The 25,054-nt window shown below is 43.3% G+C and overlaps 2 protein-coding genes across 2 annotated transcripts in view; one reads left to right on the plus strand and one right to left on the minus strand.

The window, feature by feature from the left end:
• Window positions 1-12,351, plus strand: LOC110987206 (uncharacterized). Its single transcript, XM_022249732.2, has 3 exons — window positions 1-339; window positions 5,504-5,724; window positions 5,838-12,351. The coding sequence occupies exons 1-3, from the start codon at window positions 197-199 to the stop codon at window positions 9,833-9,835; spliced, it is 4,362 nt and encodes a 1,453-aa protein (XP_022105424.2). The 5' UTR covers window positions 1-196; the 3' UTR covers window positions 9,836-12,351.
• The window catches only part of LOC110987205 (vitellogenin-like), a 19,576-nt gene continuing 6,564 nt past the window's right edge, over window positions 12,043-25,054 (minus strand). The window contains exons 11-31 of the mRNA XM_022249730.2: window positions 24,438-24,609; window positions 23,865-24,104; window positions 23,136-23,384; window positions 22,522-22,739; window positions 22,158-22,249; window positions 21,878-22,002; window positions 20,483-20,647; window positions 20,037-20,229; window positions 19,486-19,660; window positions 19,119-19,304; window positions 18,662-18,752; window positions 18,047-18,253; window positions 17,238-17,411; window positions 16,622-16,798; window positions 15,949-16,077; window positions 15,386-15,545; window positions 14,905-15,152; window positions 14,610-14,787; window positions 14,114-14,239; window positions 13,420-13,595; window positions 12,043-12,896 (exon numbers count right to left, since the gene is read on the minus strand). Of these exons, the coding sequence (XP_022105422.2) occupies window positions 12,738-12,896; window positions 13,420-13,595; window positions 14,114-14,239; window positions 14,610-14,787; window positions 14,905-15,152; window positions 15,386-15,545; window positions 15,949-16,077; window positions 16,622-16,798; window positions 17,238-17,411; window positions 18,047-18,253; window positions 18,662-18,752; window positions 19,119-19,304; window positions 19,486-19,660; window positions 20,037-20,229; window positions 20,483-20,647; window positions 21,878-22,002; window positions 22,158-22,249; window positions 22,522-22,739; window positions 23,136-23,384; window positions 23,865-24,104; window positions 24,438-24,609 (3,640 nt within the window). The 3' untranslated portion in view covers window positions 12,043-12,737. The remainder of the gene's footprint in view (window positions 12,897-13,419; window positions 13,596-14,113; window positions 14,240-14,609; window positions 14,788-14,904; window positions 15,153-15,385; window positions 15,546-15,948; window positions 16,078-16,621; window positions 16,799-17,237; window positions 17,412-18,046; window positions 18,254-18,661; window positions 18,753-19,118; window positions 19,305-19,485; window positions 19,661-20,036; window positions 20,230-20,482; window positions 20,648-21,877; window positions 22,003-22,157; window positions 22,250-22,521; window positions 22,740-23,135; window positions 23,385-23,864; window positions 24,105-24,437; window positions 24,610-25,054) is intronic.

Here is a 25,054-nt window from a genome sequence, read left to right on the forward strand (position 1 = left end):
CAGATCGTGTAGGCCTAACAGTAACAATTACGTCGTATTAAACTGAGTAGGTGGGATTGAGGGGCATGTAGTTGCTGCTCTGTCTGCCACGCTTGGTTGGCAATGCTGCCAGAAAGGAAACTTAGTGCATGCAGGCCATTAGTCTGATACTTGGCGCCTGTACTTGTTGGTTGGACTGTGACCTACTAGTTTCAAAATGGCGCGCCTCTTCCTGCTTTTGGCCGCCCTGTGTACCACAACTTGGGCGCAGTACTGGAATCCTCATATGGAAAAGGGCCGACACGTAATGGTCAACTTGATGTCCTGGAAATGGAAAGACGTTGCAGAGGAGTGCGAGAGGTGGGTGGAATGAGAGGAAAAACTTCAAGTTATCTTAACACTTGGTTGCAAGGGCACAAAAGGCTCCAGCCGATTGGCTAGTTCTACTTAAAAAGCCATTCTAGACACACGCCACGCATTAGGCGCTCTTAACATTTCTGGCATACACAGACATGCAAACATAAAGTGAAAATTCCTGCGGTCTGGAATTTGGCAAGTAAAAAACAGACAACCGAGGCTGGGAAATCTACGAAGCGTGCTCAATTTGAACAAACCAAATGACAGCTGCATTTGACATGGGTAGTAATGTACGGAGTGTAGAGTTGTAACAAGTCAATCATTTTTGTGACTCGAGTCGAATCGAGTCATATCACTAGTCGAGTCAACGTAACATACTGACTCAAGTCGAGTCATTAGGCAAAAGTCGAGTCGATTAGAGTTTAGTATTTTGCTCGAATCAATTTGAGTCACTAATATTTGAGCACTAATAATAGAAACAAGATATTTTGGCATTTGAAGTTTATCTCTGGGTTACTACATGTGGTCACACCACATCTTACTCTTGATAACACGTGACATAAACATTATAAACCGGCACTGTAAGTCACTGCAAATTATCTTTTTGCAAAGAAGGTCGCTTTTATGGGGGGGGGGTCGAGTCTTATTTACCTTCACTCGACTTGGGTCTCTTAATGAGGGACTGAAGAGTCAGGTTTCCAGTGACTCCAGCAAAGTCGAGTCGTTTACCTGTCGAGTCGACTTAGCCTTTCGTCAAGGCCTTTGTGTGTGTGCAACTGCAAAGCAACTGGACAGGAGACCAGGCGAGTGGCGGTCCAGCCGCTTTGTAGTTACACATAAACACAGCCTCGCCGCGAAGGCCTTGACGAAAGGCTAGACGGGGCTCGAGTCTAGTCGAGTCGCCAAAAATTGTGACTCGAGTCGGACTAGAGCCCCTCCCCCGGCTGTGAAATAGTCCGAAAAACAGCTCTTTTAGGGTTTAACTACTTTCTGAGTTAGCAACGTCCACCATCACAAAGCAGAATACAAAATGGGTAATCACAATGTATTGTTAGCCTATTTACACCATGTTTTTTTTTACTTATGATTTTATATAAGCCATAATATGCGACCGTGTAACAGAATGCATCCATCGTCTCGTCTGTAGTTATTTAAAACCTTTGACATCTGTAGTTCTTTTAAAAAATGCAGTGTCACTATACCGCTCTCTGCCTGGAGTCGCCCCCCCCTAAACTGCCAGTTTTAATTAAACGTCAGGGTCCTTGATACGTAACCCTGTATGCTAACAAGACGGACATGCGAACTCGTCAGAAACTAAATACATTATGCCTAGACATCTAATGCCTGTGTAGATGGAAACACAGTATATACTATGCAGATGTTTCAAAATGACCCATCGCAGTAGAAACTATTGGGTATTGGTAATCTAACCCCTTTTATTTCTGATGTATTCGAATTAACATTTGTGTAAGAGTCTATGCAACCATTTTCAGTTCAGTAAACACGGCAGTATTAAGACATAAAGCCACAGACGGGTATATGCCAGGGGATGGGTATAGCCCCCAATCCCACAGTTCCCCTCACTTCCACAGACAAAAAGGGCTACCGGTATTTCATCTTAGCCCTGCATGATTGTAAAACTAATGGACACATCAGCCTCTCCAATCAACGGACTTATTTTAATCCGTGGGGTCTTCTCTGAAATGTTAACATGAATTTTTCCCATGCTATTCTCGCAAGGAAGGATTGCTGTATCAACATATCACATGAATTAAATCACCCCAAGTTAGTCTGCAAACAAATTATATCTGCAATAAGATAATGTAAATGTAAAACCAGGGTGCCTTTATGTGGACTAAAAACAGCAATATTAACAATATTCTTATCTTGCCAGTAATGGTAGGCCTGTTGTGATCATAGTTTTACATCATTGTGAGAGATTTTTTTGACTGTTTTCATCCTGCTGAGGGATCACGTACTATGATCATGATAGATGCGGTCTTTGTCGCTAAACACTCGCTTTAGTCTGGTGTGGGCCTATCGTCTGAACTCAGCCCGGAAAGGGCACGGTGTCACGCACGCTCCATTCTCAGTTTCAGATTTGTATTACAAACACCATTACCTTGGCCGAGGAGAAAGACTTTTTGTTATGAACTCAATAACCGAGGGCATTCCCAATTTCACCAAGGACATACGCATCGCCTGACGCTTGAGGCACGTAGTGTCCTCCACCCCCGGGCAAAAAAGATATCACCTATTACACATCATAAAAATATTTAGCAAACGAGGAGAGGAAGATGCATTAAACGTGGTTTCCTTGATATTCCAGTGCAAAAGTATTTACTTAAGAACAACCATTTCAAACTGTGGATTTCAGGTTTGGTTTTGCTCATTATTATTTGGTTGTATAGGCACTAAGCTGACGAAGACGATAAACGATTGTTCGGCCTGCAAGCGGGAATAATTCCCTTCATTTAAAAACTATGATGGTAACATTGGATGGGAGGTATCTATTAAGGCAGCCATGGGTCTGTACGTGTGAATGTAATAGCACCAGTAGACAGACAAGTTAAAAAAATCGATCGGCCAAGGATTGAGATTACAGACAGCGGTATCCACCTCGAGGAGAAGCATCCCCTCATCAGCTGGGGGAAAGCACATTCTACAGAAGAATGTTCAATGGATACATCTGTTGTCCATAAATCCTGGCCAGATTTCGTTGGGCTCTACCCCCTGGGCCCCTCTCAATGTTGGGTCTCAGTGTGCGGTCTTCTGTCCAGCTCGAGATGACATCATTGACCAGGACAGTGGGGGACCTGGAAAGGGTGTGGCTTTTGGCACATATCCCAGCAATTTTGTCCAGGATTGCTGTTCTTCGCGCCATAAATACACACAAACGCTGACGTATAGCCGTGGCTCCTAAAGTCTGTTTTGGACACAGCCTAGGTAGTATCCCTGGTTTCTGCCGCAAACTCAGAGGCAAACGGTTTTTGTGAGAAGGAATCGCGCGGGAACAGCCTATTCCCATCCTGTGAACGTGCATTGAATAAACGAGGAAGTTCATGTACGTTTATTAGCCAGGGAAGTGCAGTCCAAAAGGAGTCACCTTTGCTCACCCTGGGAACAGCAAACGCACTTCACAAGACCGCAAAGTACTTAGGGTTTGCTTGCTTTGTACATTCATACGCACGTGGAAATGTTGACCAATGTTATTTTTCAAATGAATTCTATTTGATGACTGTACTCTACAAAAATTACGTCCTTCTACATGATGCATATTGCATTTACCGTCCCAGCGCCTGCAAGAGAGGTAGGTGACAGCATGGAGCTATCAAACACAAGGAGTTAGAACGAAGTCCCTACAGACCGTACTCCGATTAACTGCTCCAGTCCGCTCCATAGACAAAGCACAGTTACCAGTCCCCGTGTTGAAGACCCTAGACAGTCTTTGTATACAGTGATCGCCACCGCCAGCTGGCTGGTAACCCACAGACTCGTCGTGTTTCGCTGCGTCATACTGGAGTAAATAAATGGTCACGGTGGAAAAGATGCACGAAGAAGAAGCGCAGTTCTCTTCAGTAGTCCTCAGGAGTCAGCGAGTGATCTCCGCAGCCTGCGCTTGAAAATTCCAAATCAGCGGTGATTATATGGCAAAAGTCGGACGTTTTGCAGGTCAGTTAACTTTACGTTTCCGGTGGTTGAGAACAAATACCCAAAATATGAACTGCGATATTTACATCATAAGTCGCAATCCTAGTGATTCCTAGGGTTAAAAGAATGTGGAAACATGCCGCAGGAATGCATTTGTGGTGCAACGTGGTGAGGTTTCATGCCGAGACAGTTGTGGACAATGAGAGAAAGGGCAACGAGTCTTCCCATGTTTGCTTGTGTGTTTTATTTTACTCTGAACCAGCTACATTCGCTAAGTTTTCTTGTGCGTATTTATTGGAGAATTTGTATTAGTTAGTAATTCTGTTTATTGTTAAAAGAGACGTTTTGGGGATGTAAAGACGTAACCAGACTTTCGTTGTCAATGGAATATCGCAACAATCACTAAAATTATCGAAATTTAAGTCTCCGATGACGGTGGTTTCCGTCTCAAGGCGGCCATCGAACACGTGGAAGTGTTACGGACACGCATGCGCGGTACCCACGATCCTTTGCAAGTGCAACTCCGAGCATTCCTTGTAGCCTGCAAGCGGTGCGGAATTTGTTTTGTCCTTGTTGCACGCGCAGTGTTGGCGGTGGCTACCATTGATCGTTTTGATCTTTGTATGTACTGACTCCTTGTGTTTGATAGCTCCATGGTGATAGGTGATAGGTGACGAGCGAAATACCCTTTGAAAATTGCGCCCACTACACAGTAAACGGATATGTTTGTTGAGTCGGGGTACTTGCACTCCACCGGTTTAAATGATGGAAAGCCAGGTTAAAGGTTGGCCTGAAATTAACATGAAACAAATTAAGAAAATCCAGCATAAAACGTTTGTTCTCCTAAAGGTTTGGTGATAGAAGTGGTGTTTAAAAGCAATCTTCTGTTGAAAGAGTAATTATATGCCCATGTTCATCGGTCTTTCATGGTTGCTTTATTTCATAATGGCAGTTCTGTCGTGGTATCATTCGACTTGCCCTGTGCCGGACAGAATCCACCACACGGGCGAACAGTAGTCTGTGATCAGCAAGACAGGTGTTGGAATGGCAGGTGCCAGATACCGGACGCCAATTGCGTGGAATTGATTAGTTTGGATTTTATAAAAGACCAGAAAGAATACGATTACCATTTTCTTAAACAGATTAGTCACAAAGTCCCTGTAGGCGTTTTTTTTTGGGGGGGGGGAGAACATACGCTGAACATACTTCTGGATAGTTTGTTCTTGTTCCAGGTTGAAATAGACCCTGTAAAGTGAGCTCTTCGAAAAAAGCTCCGTTTGTCGGAAGAATAATGTATGATAAATTCAAATTGTACTGAAAGGCAACTTCCACTTTTCAGACAATTTCAAGCGACAGACAAAAGAGGTTATTTCTATGTGGACATTATGAACCTATCTGTAATAATCTCAGATAGCAAAATAAAAAATAAAGTTTTCTTGTAGCAAATTTATAAGCAGATAATAGTATCTAATCAGTTCTTCATATGACAGTGCATACTTTAACTTATGTCATGCAGGTATCTTGGTCCAAACGGCTTCGGTGGTGTTCAGGTCTCTCCTCCCAACGAGCACGCCGTACTGCCGAACCAGCCATGGTGGCAACGCTACCTGCCAGTGAGCTACGAGCTGCAAAGTCGCTCTGGCACGGAGGAAGAGCTGAGGGACATGGTAAAACGATGCAATGAGGCTGGCGTCAGAATCTACGCCAATGCTGTCATCAATCACATGGCCAACGGGGGTGAGTCATCCAGAGGTAGTGACAAACATGGAGAAAAATGCCCTCATTAAAAAAAACAAAAACAACAACAACAGTGCTTTACAGGCATACTTTTTATTCTACTTTTCCCCCAGAAATGGCAGAGGGTTCAGCTGGTAATCCATACGACCCAGAAACACTTAGCTTTCCCAAAGCACCCTATACTGCCCAGGACTTCAGTGTTTACAACCAAAAATGTCCAAGAAAGAGTGGGAACATTGACGACTACAAGAATGAAGAGGAGATCCGCAACTGCAACCTCGCTGGTCTTCCTGATCTTGATACGTCTATCTATCATGTAAGGTATACTATCGCTGAGTACATGAACAAGTTGATCGACATAGGAATTGCTGGGTTTCATGTAAGCAATGCAGAAAACATTTGGCCTAACGATCTCGCTGCTATCTATAAGAAACTGCGTGATTTGAATGAAATCTTCTTTGAAGCCGGCAGCAGGCCGTTCCTGTTTCAAGAGGTCGACACAAAAGCCGCAAATGCCAACATAATCAAGCCGATAGAGTACCTAGAGATGGGCAGTGTCACTGAATTTGAATATGGAAAGATTGTTTCGCTAGCTTTAAGAGGCACTGAGAATAATCTGGCTTCCTTAGGTAGCATAGAAGATAAGTTCTCACTGGTATCCAGCTCCGGCGCAGTCGCATTCGTGGATAATGCCGACACCCAACGCTCGATCCCCAGTATCATCACCTACAAGGAACCGCGTCTGTACTTGCTGGCGAACGCATTTATGTTAGCATATCCTTACGGTCTTGCTAGAGTAATGAGCAGCTACGATTTCACTTCGTTTGATGAAGGTCCCCCGTCAGACCTCCATGGTGCTATCTTGTCTCCCATTATCAATGAAGACGGTTCCTGTGGAAACGGGTGGGTGTGTGAGCATCGTTGGACTGCAGTGAAAAACATGATTGGCTTCAGGAACACATCTAACGGAGAACCGCTCGTAAACTGGTGGAGCAACAACAAACAGCAAGTGGCTTTTGGTCGTGGCGATAAGGCATTCATCGTTCTAAATAACGAAGACAAGTCATTCTCCGAGTTTTTGTACACAGGCCTGCCCGTTGGTGAGTACTGTGATATTATCGACGGGGACTTTGATCTGGCTTCCCGCGTGTGCACCGGGCGAGTCATAACGGTCGACGAGCTAGGTTTTGCTTCTTTCACTCAAAATAATGATGGACCTCCTGTTGCAGCCATCCATATTAACGCCAAGGTCAGTGATGAGGGCACTGTAAATGAACCAAGTAAAACACCATCGGCAAAAACTGAAGGACTAATCATTGCACCACCCATTCCACCATCGTTCCCACCGAGCCAAAATCATACCCTCGACAGTGCAAGCCCAGAATCTCAAAATTCTGCGACAGCTAGCACTCCTCAACCCACATTTAAGCGTACTACTGTATTCATTCAAAAGCAAACAGATTTCGGCCAGAATTTGTTTATTCGCGGTGGTCTTGGCGAGGGATGTACGGGTGCTTGTGCTATTCCAATCACACATATCACAACCGGTAACAATGCACAGTACAACGCTTGGAAGACAGGAGACAACTTCCTTGATTGGTATGGCGTAGAAGACGGCCAGAACACCTACAACAATGTTTCCGCTGAAGGAACGCCTCTCATCTGGACAACCAACAATTCTAGCAACACTGCCAATGTTGCCACGGATGGATATGGCTACACACCCCTCAACCAGTGGGGAGCCAACTACTGGATGGTCGATCTTGAAATGGACTGCTCCAAGACAAATGGTGGTTGGTTTGAGTTGAAAGCCTTTGTCATGAACGGAGTGGAATGGGAAAGTGATGTTTCACAGAACGAGGCATGCCAGGGTTCTCCTGGTGGAAACAAACCATCAAACAGCATTAACCATTTCGCCAGATGTGGCTATATAAATGTCTTCAAGTTTGGTGAGAACAAATGTACTATTGACGAATACGGATTACAGCCTACACAGACCATCCCTGAAGAGCCCAGTTTAAGCCAGAGTCCCGAAAATTCTGCGACTGAAGCAACAAGTGTCCCTACGGCTAGCACCCCTCAACCCACATTTAAGCGTACTACTATATTCATTCAAAAGCAAACAGATTTCGGCCAGAATTTGTTTATTCGCGGTGGTCTTGGCGAGGGATGTACGGGTGCTTGTGCTATTCCAATCACACATATCACAACCGGTAACAATGCACAGTACAACGCTTGGAAGACAGGAGACAACTTCCTTGATTGGTATGGCGTAGAAGACGGCCAGAACACCTACAACAATGTTTCCGCTGAAGGAACGCCTCTCATCTGGACAACCAACAATTCTAGCAACACTGCCAATGTTGCCACGGATGGATATGGCTACACACCCCTCAACCAGTGGGGAGCCAACTACTGGATGGTCGATCTTGAAATGGACTGCTCCAAGACAAATGGTGGTTGGTTTGAGTTGAAAGCCTTTGTCATGAACGGAGTGGAATGGGAAAGTGATGTTTCACAGAACGAGGCATGCCAGGGTTCTCCTGGTGGAAACAAACCATCAAACAGCATTAATCATTTCGCCAGATGTGGCTTTATAAATGTCTTCAAGTTTGGTGAGAACAAATGTACTATTGACGAATACGGATTACAGCCTACACAGACCATCCCTGAAGAGCCCAGTTTAAGCCAGAGTCCCGAAAATTCTGCGACTGAAGCAACAAGTGCCCCTACGGCTAGCACCCCTCAACCCACATTTAAGCGTACTACTATATTCATTCAAAAGCAAACAGATTTCGGCCAGAACTTGTTTATTCGCGGTGGTCTTGGCGAGGGATGTACGGGTGCTTGTGCTATTCCAATCACACATATCACAACCGGTAACAATGCACAGTACAACGCTTGGAAGACAGGAGACAACTTCCTTGATTGGTATGGCGTAGAAGACGGCCAGAACACCTACAACAATGTTTCCGCTGAAGGAACGCCTCTCATCTGGACAACCAACAATTCTAGCAACACTGCCAATGTTGCCACGGATGGATATGGCTACACACCCCTCAACCAGTGGGGAGCCAACTACTGGATGGTCGATCTTGAAATGGACTGCTCCAAGACAAATGGTGGTTGGTTTGAGTTGAAAGCCTTTGTCATGAACGGAGTGGAGTGGGAAAGTGATGTTTCACAGAACGAGGCATGCCAGGGTTCTCCTGGTGGAAACAAACCATCAAACAGCATTAATCATTTTGCAAGATGTGGCTACATCAACGTATTTAAGTTTGGTAGGAACGAGTGCACCATTAAAGGCTATAGTCAAGGGCCTAGTAAGGCCCCGCCTGCATTAGAAACCATCACTCCAAGTCCGAGTCAACCTCTTAGTACTACTTCTCCTACTCAAAGTCCGTCATCTGATAAGAGCAAAGATTCAAAATCAGAAAATGAGGCAGGGTCCACCGCAGAGCCACGAGTTTCGGGCAAAACTAAATTTTTCACCGATGTCCCGAAGGCTCCAAATACTGAGTCAACACAGAAGCGCACTATCATTTTTCTCAAGAAGGTTACATATACTGGTCAGCACGTTTTCATTCGCGGTGGCATCGATCACGACCATCGATCCGGATGCACCACTAATGTGAGCACCAGTGCCTGTGCTATCCCAATTAAACACATAACACCGGGTGAAAATTTTCGATACGACGCCTGGAAGACAGGAGACAACTATCTAGACTGGTATGGTGCTGAGAAAAGCCAGAATTCTTATCAGGGGACGGCATCTCAAGGTACCCCTCTCGTCTGGACGACGAACAATCCTAGTGACACAGCCACCCTGGCCACGAACGGATACGGTTACACGTCTCTCAACCAGTGGGGAGACCACTACTGGATGGTCGAGCTCAAGGTGGACTGTGCAAAAACGGAGGACGGATGGTTTGAATTGAAAGCATTTGTGTTGAATGGAGAAGGTTGGGAAAGTGACATTTCTCAGAGTGAATCTTGTAACGGGTCAGCCGGAGGCAACAAACCTTTTACCAGCATTAACCACTTCGCAAGATGTGGGTTCATCAACGTCTTCAAATTTGGTGAAGACGAATGCACCATTGACACACTCTAGGACTTACACAAAGGAACTTATTCTGATTTTCAGAATTTTACCCTGAATACTGTCATTTAATGTTTCTTTTTTAACTGCGGCAAAACTTTCGGCGAAATTGTGACAATTTGGAGGTATCGTCAAAAGTCTTTTCGGTACATTCCACTGATTACAGCATCATCAAGGAAACTCATGCATTTGGTCAAAAATTGGTTAGGCCTACGGCCGCTAAGTCAAACCAAAAATAAGATGAAAACGAAGACATTTTAGGCCGTAGAAAGTGGCGAATCGCTGAATAAAGGTGGAGGTTTTGTTTTTGGGTTTTTTTGCATAAATTCTGATTTTTGGGGGATTTTAGGTTTAATGCTAAATTGTAAATGAGTGAAGGTACACAGGAATTTCAACATTGTTGATAAACCAGCGTTAGGTTCAGGGTAGGGTTTGTTAGTTCATTGGTTTGTGACAGTATGAATGTAATGGTGTCAGGGCGTTTTAAAGAAGTAATAAGTACAGGTTAAAAATAAAATGTTGATCAAATGACAGCATGGTAAAACGATGCTATGGGCAGTTTTACTATTTCTCTATTAAACAAGAGAAAATACTAGTTAGATTAAGGATTAGGATTAAGTATGCTAGTCAGTTTTATAGTGATAATTTAAGATCAACTTTTTTTTACCCCTTTCCACAATTTGGGCAAGGAGTTGTATTTGGAGCCCACCAACATAAACCTCCTATGACTCATTTATATTACAGTGCTTCTGCAATGTAAAACGCATGCCATTAATAAGTTCGCAAACTTGGCTTTCCAACACAAAAAAGAATTTGTACATAACTGGCTGAAGTACAGTTCCGGTTGATGCGCCTCCCGTTTTCTCTTTTGTGTGGTATAAATGTTAATACCTTTTGGACTACTCTTTAGGTAAGATCAAGTTAATGACAAATTTAGTATAAACAAAATTGTGGCTTGATAGAATCCCTTGTACCCAGCAGCATCAGTTTTGTTTCAAGGGACCTCTTTGTTTGAAAAAAAGAATCTGCAGCTAAAGCCTACACATTCTGTACGGCCCAGACAAGTTTTGTTTTTATTAATCGCTTAACACCTGTGGTTAAATTTGACGGACTGATCCAACGAGATAAATAAGAAAAATATCGTGAAAGAAAGCAATGATTCAAGACTATTAATTTCAGGAAAAAACTGTTGTATTTTTCAATCACGTATAGTGTCTTTGATATAATTCAATAAGGTTATTTCATATTATTACGTTACATTAACCCTACCCCCGGGGTGTATGTAAAGTGATATTGACATATTGACACGGACACTGACAATTTCATTGTGGAAGAAAAAAATGTGAAAATAGAACGAAACAAACAAGGCCGAAGACAAATCAACAAACGGGGTTTTCAACTGTTACATGAAGTCTATGAAATTGTTTTAATGTATGAAAGCAAAAGTGCGTTTGAAGAGCCGTACTTGTAAGCGATAGATCGTTTTAGATGATTTGTAATTGGTTTTGTGTTAATAAAAGCATGCTTGAGCAAAATGAATGTGAATACATGTAATTATTTGAGACTCTGGAACAGTTTTGGTCGTGTAGTGAAGTAAGTTCAGACGGTTTAATACAGGCTGCAAAGCGTCTAGCGACAAGCGACAGCACGCGATCACATCATCTTGCTTGCTTAGATTGTAAGCTTGTCTGGCATCTTCTAACAAGGTCACACGATTCAATGTGCAAACTGTAACGCACAATGAGATTGCAATATTGTTGGAGACTACCAAAAATGAACTCTCTTCAACTTTGTAGTGATGTTCAAACCTTGGGGGATTGATGGAGCAGTCGCCTTGGGAGAACAGAATTCTCAATGGATCACCTCGGTATTATATGAAGTCCCTTTTCAATCTGTAAACGAATCCTCACCCCCTCCTTCCCCTATGGTGCTAGTACTATTTCAAAAGTGTCGATGCTTCCTCCAAAATGCCCTGTGGGTAGGGGTAAACCCCAACCCAACTAGATTCGCCGCTGCTTTTTCCAGTCAAAACGCAACTTCCAGGGCTCTCAGCTGCGTATTACCTTTATATTTTAGATATCAATTTCTCATGCCCTTTCCAACATATTAAATTTTTGCATATTCCAAATTCTGGAACAGACTCGATAAAAGGACAGAAAACAATGAAAAAAGTATTTCAGAAAAGTTTTTTCACAAAATAGCAAGTCTTGGCTAATGTATTACATTTTGTTGCCTTTATTTCTAACATTTTTTCCTCTTATTAAATATTCCCTCTCTATCATTTTGACACACAGCTGAACTGCCTAAACCTTACAAATGGCCAATATACAGAGTGCATTTACAATGGTTGTAATATCAAACTACATCACTGTTAATGTATTTTAAAGCAAAAAAGAAGGATATTTGATTATCTTCACAGAACTACATGAGAATTTTCTCAGGGATACAGAGAGAAAGCAGATGGCATGAAAAACTGAATTCTACAGAAAAACTAAGAAAAGAAAACTAGGTACAGGGAAGGAAACAAATAGAAAAGACTTAAAGTAAGGGGGTAATAAAACAGTTTTGACCATCTTACTAAGGAGAGATATACATTTCAAAGATAAAGATAAGACAAAAGTCAGGGGATAGTAAATTGAAGAAACATTTTTTTAACTATTTCCGCATAATACTGTGGTTACGAAGCACAAATTACCTTCTTATAAAAATTATTGGCCTTATGTAACCTTCAGATAAAAACCCCTCCAAAATAAATCATTCTTTTTAATTTATACCAGTTGTTCACACAAAAAAGCAGTTATCAACGCAATTCACATAATTTTCAGATACACAGCCTGGAAAATCTTAAGTCAGAGTCTTTTAAAAAAACAATGTGTCCAGTACATCAGTTCCGTGGGCTATCGCTGTTAACCATTCACACCTTGATGTTGCAGTTGCTGGTGCAAATGCAGTCGTGCGGCAGCTCGATGTCCCTGTAGAGGTCAACTGGCTGGGACCGGATAAGGTCAGTGCGGGTCTTCATCAGTGTCTTGGTCTCCTCCAGGTTCTCAGAAGCCATGCAGAAGAACGGCACCTAGAAACAAAGTTGAAGGAGGTTCATTCAAAGACCTGAACACCGTTCACAGATTTCCTTTAATCTCTCAAAATCTTTCCTCCATCTTCTAAAGCTGAAAATTCTTTCCTCATCTTTCGATTTTTCAAGTGTAAAGCCAGGCCATGGAAGAGTACAGTTCAAATGCACTGATTGGGATATCCAACATTAAGTGAACAACACTACCAAAACTTTGGATTGAGTTGGAGAACGGCCCAATCATTTAAGCCACGATGACCTCGTGGCTGATCAAGCTTAGTGCACCCACGTAAATTCTGCCCTTAGTGCACCCATGTAAATTCTGCCTGGCACACCAACGCAAATGTGAGCTTGGTACAAGATTATAAGAAAGCATTACCAGGTCAGATCCGCCAATCAAATCCTGGGGGCTGGGGGATGCTCTTGTCTATCCTCGTACCACAAGATTCAGTTTCATTTTTTAGTGTCACACAGCAAAATGTACAGGATGGGTGAAGTCAAATGCAGCAGTGTGCAGGTGTCTCACCTTAACAAACTGCTTCTTGGGCACAAGGGTGCTTGTGAAGATGTTCTCGGGAGACTCGTTGTTGCAGCCAATGGGGCAGAGCTTGACAGGCTCCTTGCTAAAGCAGACAGCCGGCTTGTTGGCCAGGTACACCGTCTCGGGCAGAGCATACAGGTCCTCCTTCGTCAGCTTGCAGGCTGCAAACAAACAAACAAACAAACCATAATCTCTGTGTCATCAAACTTAAAAGTGACTTGGTCCGAATCGGATCTATAAGCCACTTGGTCAACTACCCTACAACCACAGTGCAAATGAACTGATCATGACCCTACACTTTTTGGGTAAAGGTGGACAGGGATGAATCCATCACACCTCAAGGAATTATGGCTCTTCAAATCAATTGAAACTTTGACACTGGAACTGTATCAATAATGATTTTGCTGCCAATATACTTAAATTTCACCAAATATTCTTCCCAAGTGTCAACTATAATGTAATATTTTTCGATAAGGACCTGAGGGTACCATTTTTCAATCAGGACCAGATAGTATCAATGAGCCAATTTGTGCTTCTGACATTTACAAAAGATCAAGCTCTTTTACTTCCAACTGCTTAAAATGAAGTTGGGCATACAGATCTCTGACCAGACAGACAAATATGGCAGCAGCATAGAGTCAGGAACCCGGCCAGACCAAGATGGCTGCCAAGTACTTACTTTCGTCCATGCAGTCATCACCATGAACCAGCCAACTGGCACCAAACTTTGTGCTGTTGTTCACCTCCTCGGCTGTTGTGTTCTTCATTTCACGGAAGATCTCACCGTTGAAGTCACCGCACATACCTAGAGAAAAACAAACCAAAAAGAGCACTTTCTTTAATGAAATATCACAAGCTCAGCCTATCTTATAGCTTTTAGAACAGGTACACATACAGAAATCCAGTGTCCCTCTGATGAAAATTTAGTCCAAGATAATTTTGGCTACTTCATGATCTACCACTTCCTCAGATCTTAAAACCCCTTCCCTCATAAAACTGTTTTCTACTCCTTTAGTTCAAGTTGAGGGCACAGCTAAAATTCTGATATATATATACATATTTTTCACTTTTCTGAAAGCCTATATTGTCAGTGCTTTTATATTGTTCATCATGTACGAATGAAGTTGATAAATTCCGAAACGATTTGAGGATTGGGAAGACTTCAGGCCACTTACCGCAGGTCTTGTTGACATACCACGGTGACAGGGATGTTGTGACATTGTGCTTGCAATAGACAACTGTCAGTCCAATTTTGGCCTTCACAGTGATGTGAGTGTGGTTGCGCTCGATGATGCAGGTATCAGTCTCAATTGGTGTTGAGTCACGCTGGGTCAGGTGCTCAATGCCATTGTACTGAATTTCAGAAAGAAAAAGCAAAGCATTAACTGGCAAGGTTAGATTCAACGGATCCAAACATCTTCAGAAAAGTGAGCCTTTTGCTGGGGAATCGGCTCAGTTGTACATGCTCACCTTCATGTAGACCTCCTCATCATTACGTGTGATCAGCTCAATCTTGTGGTTGTCAATGTACACGGTGACCAAGGGGTTGGTGCGGACCAGCAGGTTGGACTGGCGAGTGTTCTGCACCAGGACGGTGAAGCGCTTCTTGGGCGAGCAGTCCTTGGTCAAGACGTGAGGGCAGCTGCCGGTTAGGTTGTACTTGTAGAACAGCTGGTCGTAGGTCACGAACGTTCCAGTGTGGTTGTATGTGCAGTTGCCTGTGTAAGAGAGGATTGAGAATGGCAAATGAAGCACATACAACTCCACACACGCAACAAGTGAGAAATGATCCCACGGACACCCTTCCATTTGCACCTAATTTACAAACTAATGCAAGTCCTTCACTGAGCAGGCCATACAACTTATGGCAATTTTAAAGTTCCAACTGAGAGAGTTGGTCTAAAAAATGATGCGACAGTGCAGTAAAGACAGTCATAACAAATTGACATACCAGACAGGAACTTTTCAGTCAGGCGCCTCTGGATGGTGGCCACAGCATCTGGAACATTGTATTTTAACACGGAGGTGTTGACAGGAACTGTGACATTGACCACTGTAATCTTCTCAATGGGTAGATGGATCTCAACATCCATGGTGTAGTTGGTCTTGATCTGATAAAAGCCCACACATATCAAACTTCACTAGGAGAACCCGCGGTAAAAACAGATCTTCACTCAACATTTGTACAGAATGGTGCATGTAACATTTTCATACTAAATTTGCACATGACAATTTTTTTCTGGCAATGGCATAGAATTTACAGTCATGTCATCTTATTGCCTGTAACAGTGCCTGTACTTGCTCTTCATGGAATGGCTCATTTGTTGGAATAAGGTGCCTGAAGTCTTGTGTTGTTCTACTTTTCACACTGTGTATCAGAATCAGGCAGCATTTTCCTTTCTGGCGGTTGTTCAGCAGATTATTTTAATACGCAATGGTTGCCCGACAATGCAGTGGGATATACAGTTTGACTGACTATCCACTTCTAGAGTTACATACACAAGTCAGGCTTACCTTGAGGGAGACAGTGGTGGAGTTAACAATGGGGTTCAGGAGAGGCTCAACAAAGAATTCGGTGTCGGTCGTCTTCTTGATGGCCTCCAAGACAACAGGCAGAACATAGGTCTTGGTCAGGTAGGTGACCTGAAGATTGAAAAATGCCAAATTGAGAGAGAGATTGCAATTGCTTGTAATGAAGTCATTGTAAAGGCAAACCAGATTACAAGTTCTGGAGAAGAGAGTCCAGGTTTCCCTAGAAGGAAAGGTCATGTAAGGTCAACAAAGAAATACATGTATGGAGAAGGAGCAAAGAACATGATATGAGACTACACTCATGGCGGACCATGTGTTGAACACAAATACAGTTTCAAGAGGATATTGAAGTAGCACACTCCTAAATTCTGCTGCTGTTAAAGTTTATCAATTTTTGATCATTTTTCAAATTAAAATTTTTGCAATTATAGAAAACAATACCAAAGTCAGAGACTGTACCACCAAGACAAATCAGATGGGCAATGATGCCTTTCGTCAATACTGTGTTACTGAGACTTCACAGGCGAAGAAAATGCCTACACATTTCAGCTTCAGTTTGAACTCTTGCTGACATGCATTCCTTTTATAATGGAAAATTCTGACCGACTTCGTCTTTCCCCTCTTTCTTCTTTAATTTTCTTCCAAGGAATCTTACATTCTTCAGCCACTGCGGCAACTCAGCCCAGAAGATGGTGATGTTGCGGGTGTCGTTAAAGGTCCAGCTCTGGCTGTTGATCTGCAAGAAGTACTCACGGGTCAGCCTCATGTCGGTGTTGTTGATCTTGACAACATGGTCGTGGGGGTTGCCCCAGTAAGCCTTCAAGTCAACCTCCTAGAAATCCAGGGAAAGGAAATGAGGACAGTGAGACTCATTGACACTTTGCCAATAATTTGAGTTCAAAACAGGAACTATAGTCAAGTGGGTACAGAAACCAGACGAGAAAAGAACTGAAATGTCTTTTTGAACTGAGATGGGTATGAATTTTTTCAGCAAAATGATACCATTTCATCATGTGTACTTATTTGCATGATTAAAAATCCACAAAATATTCCTCTGACTTTAAGGCATACCACACTTCACATTGAGAAATGTTTTACTGGTTTATCAACAGGGTGCCATCTAAACACCAAATGAAAATTGTTAAAGTTATAAACCTTTTAAAAGCACTTTTAGGAGAAGGAGGATGATTTTGGTCACTGTTAATCTGTAACATTAGTTCAATACTACATCAAACTTATTTGATCCAACAGGTAAAAAGTGGGGAACTTACTCCATCCATGTTGACAGCCCTGATCTCGCTGCGCCATTCCGGGTGTGCGCTGTCGGTGACTTCAAGCACGATCCTCTTGTTAGGGTGGTGGATTCTGACGTTGAAAGTTGTGATGTTCTCATACTCCATCAGGTCATGCTTCAGGCCCATGGTGGTCATGACGATGTCAACATTCTGAAACCAGAGACAAATCAACCATTAGAGATGACTGCCAATAAGTTTTAACATTGCAAGACCTTTGATTAATCAGCACCCTAATTGGCATTGCTGTCTATGGCTTGTGCCCCTGACGATAAAAAAAAAATTAAGCTGTAGCCAAAGAAGTCCAAATTTAGACACTGTCTCGACTGCACAAAGTCTGCATCTGCATTCAAAGGTACCTTTGGCAACAGTTTGCAGAGAATAATTTTGACCTCTAGCAACAACAGCCTGGGTGTGCGTGTTAAGGAAAATAAAAATCCCATTTGCTGGCTTGCAATACTTGGTGTGTCACTGTTACTTTACATTACAGTTACTGTATTGTGTTTCAGGCCCTTATTTATGTGTCAAAAATTTCTACTTTTGAAGGTAAATAACAAGCAAAAGGTTATGAAAGCACTGAAAAGAGGAGACTAAGAAATTCATGATGAAAATTTGACAGGTGCAGGCAAGAGTAAAGTGATAAACACTGTCCTAACATTGATGCAAACAATGACTGAAAATGTGCTTCTTAAACCAGACAATGCATACAGTAAAGACCCTCAGTTTGTTTGTACACGAATTGGCCTGGCATTGGATCAGGTGGTGACTGAGGTGAGACAGACAAGCACCTTCTCGGTCTCCCAGAGCTCAGGGTTGTTGACCTGGTACTTGAACTTGATGATCTTGGGCGAGTACACTGTCTTGTTCTGGAAGATGGACAGGTAGCTGGGGCCGGTCAGTGGGTGGTATGGCGAGTTTGGATGACCCAGGCGGGGAGTAAAGGTGACATTCAGGCACAGCTTGGTGTCGTTGATGGGCTCGATGCACAAGACCTTCTGTATGGGTAGGGAGGGGGAAAAAAACGCCGTTGTTAATTTGAAAGATCACAAATTTATCTAGAGAGGTTACAGTCGGTTTCTACTGATGTGCCTTTTGAAAATCCACACCAACTATGCAGCTATCAGTTCAAGGCCTTCTCATGAAATGCCCAAGAATTACATCCCTCCAGAAAATAAGAAAATCTAAAGATTCTGCTTGTCGGTGAAGTAATGAGTTTCATTTGTTTGAGAGAAAGTGAAGCTTTGATTCCTCTTTGAAACAATGGCAATAATCAAACATACACACTGGCTCTAAGCAGGGAATGCTGTGAGAGCAGTACGTGCATTTATGCAAAATATAGCCCCTAGGTTTTCATTGCACAAGAAAAATTCAGGAATTTCAAAAAGCAAGGGCAGTCTGCATACCTTGACGGGCTTCCTGTTGGTGAGGGTGGTGTTAACAATGGTCTGGTTCTCCATCTCATCCTTCTTCTGCCAGAAAGTGTAGATCTTGTGACTGAGGGAGAAAATAGGTTTGAATGAGAAATCAGTGAGCCTATTCTCCCTATCTAATCGATTTCAGTTTGAACAGCCACATTGCTGAACTATTGAGAAATATTCTACTAGAAGGCAATTAAAGCAAAATTTTCAGTGTATGATTCAAATTCAACAAGATGATTCGAGAGAATTTCAAACAGGAGGCCAATCTTTCTTGCAATTGCCGTTAATTATTGCAGTCATAATCCACAAGGACAAATGAACATCACACAAAGATTTATGGGAGTTTTTAGTTTTGCTGGTGAGTGTGAATGGATTTTTGAACATCTTTCCATGTAGAATGTAAAAAATAAAGCAAACCTTGTGCACCTATGTGGCTACTTACGTGAAGTTCAGGAAGGTCAGGTTCCTTTCGATCTGAGGGAAGATCACCTCATACTTCTTCTTGGTGAAGTCAATGCTGATGTTGGTGTGCACGGGCAGGGTGACGTTGAAGGTAGAGTTGATTGCCGACCCAAACTTGATCTGGGGGATGTGGCAGCCCATCTTGAAGAAAGCATTGACAACCACCCTGCATAGGGATACAGGATAGAAACGTCACAAATGTAGAGTTGATGCCTGAAGTGACGAAAGTGGCTGAAGATTCTGCACATGGAGGTCCTGGATTAAGTCTCAGGATTCTTCTCAAAATAACCAGCACATGCTCTGGCATTACTGTGTGGAAAAAAGGTTGGACACAGAGGGGTTCTTACTCAGGTGTGATGTTGAAGGATCCCTTGAGGGTATTCTGGGTCAACAGGAGGGATGGGTCAGCCTTGACTGTAGCATTGACCTTGATCCTCAGGATGCTGGCCACTGTGGTGTTGTAAGACAGGGGCATGCCCATGATGGTCGGGTGCTGGAACATGTGGTCCATCAGAATCATTCCTGGGGACAGGGAAACAGGGCAAATCAGCACATGGGGCAAAATCTCGAAAATGTATACTGGGGCGACTCCAGACAAGACTCGATGAAGGTGGTGGACAGGTGAATTGTGCATCAGGGGATGCAGAGAAATTGACTCTCCTGGCATGCCTGGGCTCTGGGCTCAAGACCCAGGCCTTAGGAAACACCATGACTGCTGTGGCACCACACTTATACATAAATGCTCAAACTTGAGGCTCAAGTTCACTTTAGCAAGCCATTACACCCTTTTAGTCAAAGAGGAATAATGTGACACGAGAGTACTCCCAGCTAATATGAACACGAAACAGCTGCAGTGGTGGTCTTTGATTCTGAGTGCACTAACTTCCACTTGCCATACCCTTTGTGGTGTTGAACATCTGCTTCTTGGCCAGCTCTTCATCCAGGCTGGTGAAGTCGGTCATGAACTTGCCCTCCTTGATCAGGGTGGTAAGGTACTCCTTGTTGACATCCATGTCCAAAATGCGGTTGCCTACCAGGCTGATGTAAAGCCGGAAGCGGGGGTCCTCGGGGGTGACCTCGTATGGGCTCAACTGGAGAAAATTTGAAAGTAGGAACTCAGGAAATCTGGACAATGCCAGCATGTTCTTGTTTCTAAATATTCCTTGCTCATTAAATCCTACTTATCTGAGATCAAATTGGATCAGATGTTAGACAGAGCCTAGATTGCAAAACAAGCAACTCAGATTGTGTTGGAACAAATTCAGTGAATATTTAACAGTAGCAAAAACCTTTAAGTCACTTCAACGCATTAGCCAAAGACTCTGAAATCATGATGCTGCTTACTTTCTTGTTGATCTTGTTCAATTCCTCCTCATTGCTGCTCACAGACCGCCTCTTCCTGTTGCTCTCCTTCAGGAGGTCAAAGATACTCTTGCGCTTGTAGAAGTGGCCGTCAACACCAAACATCTTATCCAGGAGGTTGGTCATTCCACTGGTCTTCATCTCAACCTGAGAGAACGAAACAAGGAATGAGGTGTTGTGATCCACTTTCACAGAAACCTAGTAACAGAAAGCTGTTATTGGGCAAAATTGAGCATTTCCACAGACTACCTCAATTTCCATGTAACAATGAAAAAATGTCTTGGGCCTGTCTATATTTTCTTTTCTTTCTGCAATACTCCATAATTCACTGATTGTCCAGAATACTTATACATCTTGCAAGATTTGGGAAAAACCACTCCAGCCCATGCTTAATTGCATAAAATGCCAAGACGGCTGTAACTCATGGAAACTTACACTTTCTAGTGTTTTTCTCCATTGGCATATTGTGTCAATTTTTGGAGTTATAAGCATGTGAGCTTTTTACCAATGAGAACTCCACTAGCCATTAACCACTTCCTGCTGGGGACTCCAGAATCGGAAATGTATGGTTTATATGCGTGGCTGGGGTCTCCGAACTCGGACAAAGGAAACAGGGCCCTGTAACAAAAGACCGAATTCCGAAAAAAAGACCAGGCTGCTGGGCATTACCAACATTTTCACTCTCAAAAGTGGTGATAATCCAGCCTTGTTTTGAAACTGTATACCAGGGTTTGGGGCATAGAGAGCCAGCGGATTACCACTGGAGACAAAAGCGCTCCACCACCGCAGCGATGAGCCACACAGCACCGCTGCACGCTAATCTGGCCCCTATTGAAAAGAGGTCAGCAGTGCACTGAGCCAGGTTCGTGAACAAAAGACAGTGATATAACACAGCACAATCTGGGCTCTTTACAAGGCTGCAGGTCACCTGTCAACTTAGAGTAGTGCCTAAAGATTACTTCGTGCGGCTGTAAACGACCGTGCAATGAAATGATGATTTTTTGAAGGATTTTGAAAACAGGAAAATGATAGTCATGCGGGCCCAGCATCATCAACATTGAAAAATGCCCCGGCATGAAGTGGTTAAATCACTGTTTACTCTCCCACATACGATCCTCGGTGGAGAGAGGCAAGTAGGGGCAAAATGACTTCCCCCAGGTCATTTGAACCCCAGACCATCTGATCATGAGTTACAGACCTTAACCACTGATGCTACACTGTACTCCCCTATGGACGCCAGGCACACAGCATCAACAAGGACTTGGTCATCAACCTCACTGTTTGTCACCAGCAAGGGAGAACTGCACATTTTATACTCAATGGACACCAAGCAAGACTGGCACAGTGCTTATGGAAAAGTGGAGTAAAGGTTCTTACCTCCAGGAAGTTGGTCTTCTTGCCAAGCATTTCAACTTCCAAGCCAATGTTGGTCCTGCTTGGTGTCAGCTCGCCCTCAGAGAACATCGTCCGAGTCTTCAGCTTGGCACCCAGCTTGGTCTCATCTGAAGACACAGAAGAAATTCCAACCAATTTTTTCATACAGTTGGATCTCTCTTTTGTTTTTGTTGCACAAACTTTGATTTCAAATTATTCCGGGAAATGAAAAGAGACATGATAGTTAAAATTCGGTTATTTGAAATTCCTGCAGGTTACTTACGGTCATAGAAGCCAACGTTGCGGACTTTGGAATAGGTGGGTCCAAGGTTGAAGGGTTTGGTAAAAACAAGGGCATAGCGAGCAGCAATGGCCCTGGTTAATTAAGATAGAGAAAAGTATTTCATTCAAATGCACTGAAGTATTACTTACAGTATATGAAGGGATACAACAGAAGTCCACCGGAAGGAATTGGACAGTTTTGCAGAGTTGAAAAGGGGATTATTGTTATTCTATGCATTATTATATATTAATATAATATTTATTATATAGAAAAAGTGCAACAAGTTTCGTGCATAATGGGGAAGTGTGTCAGCCTTCCAGGCATTTCTGGCCAAATTGAATGTGAATGGAGTGGGAAGACTTACAGGTCCTTCTCACAGGGCACAACGCTCTCAGAGAGCGTCTTCAGGTGGGAGTAGATGAAGCTGCGGACCTGCTTTGACTTCTCCTTGTTCAGCTCCTGGCCAATCAGGGTGAAGACGCTGGGGCGCTTGTTGGTCACGGTGGTGACGAGGTAAGCGATCATGCGGAGCTCTGGGTCCTCGTAGGGGTTGCGGAGGATGGGCAGGAGCAGGGACAGAACCTGGTGGGCAAAAAAGGGGGTGGAAACAAATTCGTTTTTTTTTTTTTTTAAAATGGTTGGTGGAAGCCACAAACCCACACATTCGTTGTGATCAGGCATTATACCTAATGCGAGAATGCTTATAACATTAGCAATGTTGGAAATGTTGAGTTCAACTTAATCTCCACAGCTCTTGAAATAGACTTGTCTTTGATGTTTGATCAATGTTTGAGATGGCCAAGTACTCATCAATTCGAATGACTTGGTTGCATCTGAATTATATCAATGGTTAGGTACAGGACTTTGCCATTTATATCTATGGGGAAATGTGCACACAAATGAAGTAACCATAGCTCTGAAAGCCTGTTAAAAATATGACCTCAATTGAGCCATGGCATCTGAAGTGGCAACATATACCTTGTTGGGGATATTCTTCATCTTCCTCAGTGCAAAGCAAGCAGCGATTCTGACATCCTGTGTCTGGTTGGTGACGGTCTGGTGCAGGATGGGCTCGATGTAGGGAATGTGGTCAGGCAGCCCGACCTGGCCCATGGCCACCAAGCACATCTCGCGCACCTTGGTCTTCTTGGTGACGTCTACTAGGGCCTGGGCCTCTTCTAAGGTCAGGTTATCGTCCACCTCGCTGGTGACCTGATTCACTCCCATCTGGACACAAAAAGGAAGACAATAGAGGGCAAACTGCATTGAAGTCAAGTTGCTTTTTGTTGGATCCTCGGAACCTGTACGATACGGGTAGTGGTCCATCATAAAGCATAAATCATGTATATTCCCGTAAATCATGTATATGCTGCAATTAATTTATGCATTACTCTGGCCATTACATTTCTGCTCCAGAATCTATACAAACCTAATTCATCAGCCTATCCAAGACAGTTTTTCCATCAGAACAGTATAAATAATCAACACTAATTATTGACTGTTCGGAATCCTCTATGATGTTTGAAGGAATTTTACTTTGCAAGGCTTTACATTTTACAAAAAATTGTTTCCATGCAGGTGACCTTTGGCTGGTTGTCCATTTTTACCAAGTCAAACATTTTTGTAGAGCCTAAATTTTCTCTGCATGTAACAGATACAGTGTGCTTAAAAAATAACTTAGGTACACTTGGCCAAGTGTGTGCTGACCTGCTTGTAGACAGTTGGGTCCCACGGGGTAGCTTTGGTACTGTCATCGAAATGCTTCTCGCAGTGGAGGAGTGAGTGGACGAGTGCTGGTGGGACAAACTTGGCTGTCTTCTTGAGCGAATTGATCTGGATGCCCAGTGAGCGGTAGCAGGCATGGCGCATGCGGACCAGGTTGTAGACATAGGTGGTGTTCACCTTGGTGTTATGGTGCCACTGCAGGACCCTGTGCTCGCAGATGTCCTGTTAACCCCAAAAACTCCACAACTTCAAACATGGCCCTATTTACTCCGCAGCTAAAGATGCATGCGCACCTCCTCAAAAGTGAACCAAACTAACAGGTGCACTAGCTTACGTAACATTCTGCACACCTGGACATGATTGCCTAGATCACAGAGTACTATCACAATTGAACATGAACAAGTGCATAATGCTAGGTGAAGGTAATACTGTGTTTTCTTGGGGGGGGGATTTAACAGATGGATAACACAGATAACACAGATAATACATAGCAAAAGCCGCAAAGTATGAAAGTACTTAAGGTTTCATCCAAGCCATTATCTATGGCCTACATGCCTTGATTGCTTCCACGGTCGTCTCGCTGGGCTGTCTGATGAAGCCCAGCCTTGTCAAGATGGTGATCTTCTCCTCTGTGGTCAGCAGTGTTTCCTCGGTGGTGATGAGCTCCTTGATCAGGAGGGTCATGTCAGGCCGGTTGACGAAGGGAATGGCCTCAATCAGCCACTTCCTGAGAGGAAAGAGAAAAAGGAGCAATGTTGGTAAGGTAACTGAGGCCAGTAAAGAAGAAATAAACAATGGTAGACAGAGAATTCCCATGTAGTGACAGCAAGAACAAAACGGTAAAGAAAGTAACTGACTTAACCACTTCCTGCTGGGGATTCTGGATCCGGACACGTATGCTTGTATATGCGTGGCTGGGGTCTCCGAACTCAGACAACGGGAACAGGGCCTTGTAACAAAAGACCGCACTCGGAACAAAAGACCAGGCTGGTGGGCATTATCAACATTTTTTCGCTCTCAAAAGTGGAGATAATCCAGCCTTGTTTTGAAACAGTATACCACCTTTGGGACATTTAGACCGAGCGGATTACCACCGGGGACAAAAGTGCTCCACCACCACAGCGATGAGCCACACAGCACCGCTGCATGCTAATCCTGCCCCTACTGAAAAG

The sequence above is a fragment of the Acanthaster planci genome, linkage group LG12, assembly GCF_054643075.1.
Source record: "Acanthaster planci isolate LZ-2023a linkage group LG12, COTS_SCS, whole genome shotgun sequence".
NCBI lineage: Eukaryota > Metazoa > Echinodermata > Asteroidea > Valvatida > Acanthasteridae > Acanthaster > Acanthaster planci.

What these genes read in the sequence shown, in the direction of transcription:
- LOC110987206 (XM_022249732.2), top strand. Translation starts at nt 197, where the DNA reads ATGGCGCGCCTCTTCCTGCTTTTGGCCGCCCTGTGTACCACAACTTGG. An exon ending in GTTGCAGAGGAGTGCGAGAG is followed by an intron (nt 340 to 5,503) that starts GTGGGTGGAATG and finishes TATGTCATGCAG; the next exon opens with GTATCTTGGTCCAAACGGCT. An exon ending in CAATCACATGGCCAACGGGG is followed by an intron (nt 5,725 to 5,837) that starts GTGAGTCATCCA and finishes CTTTTCCCCCAG; the next exon opens with AAATGGCAGAGGGTTCAGCT.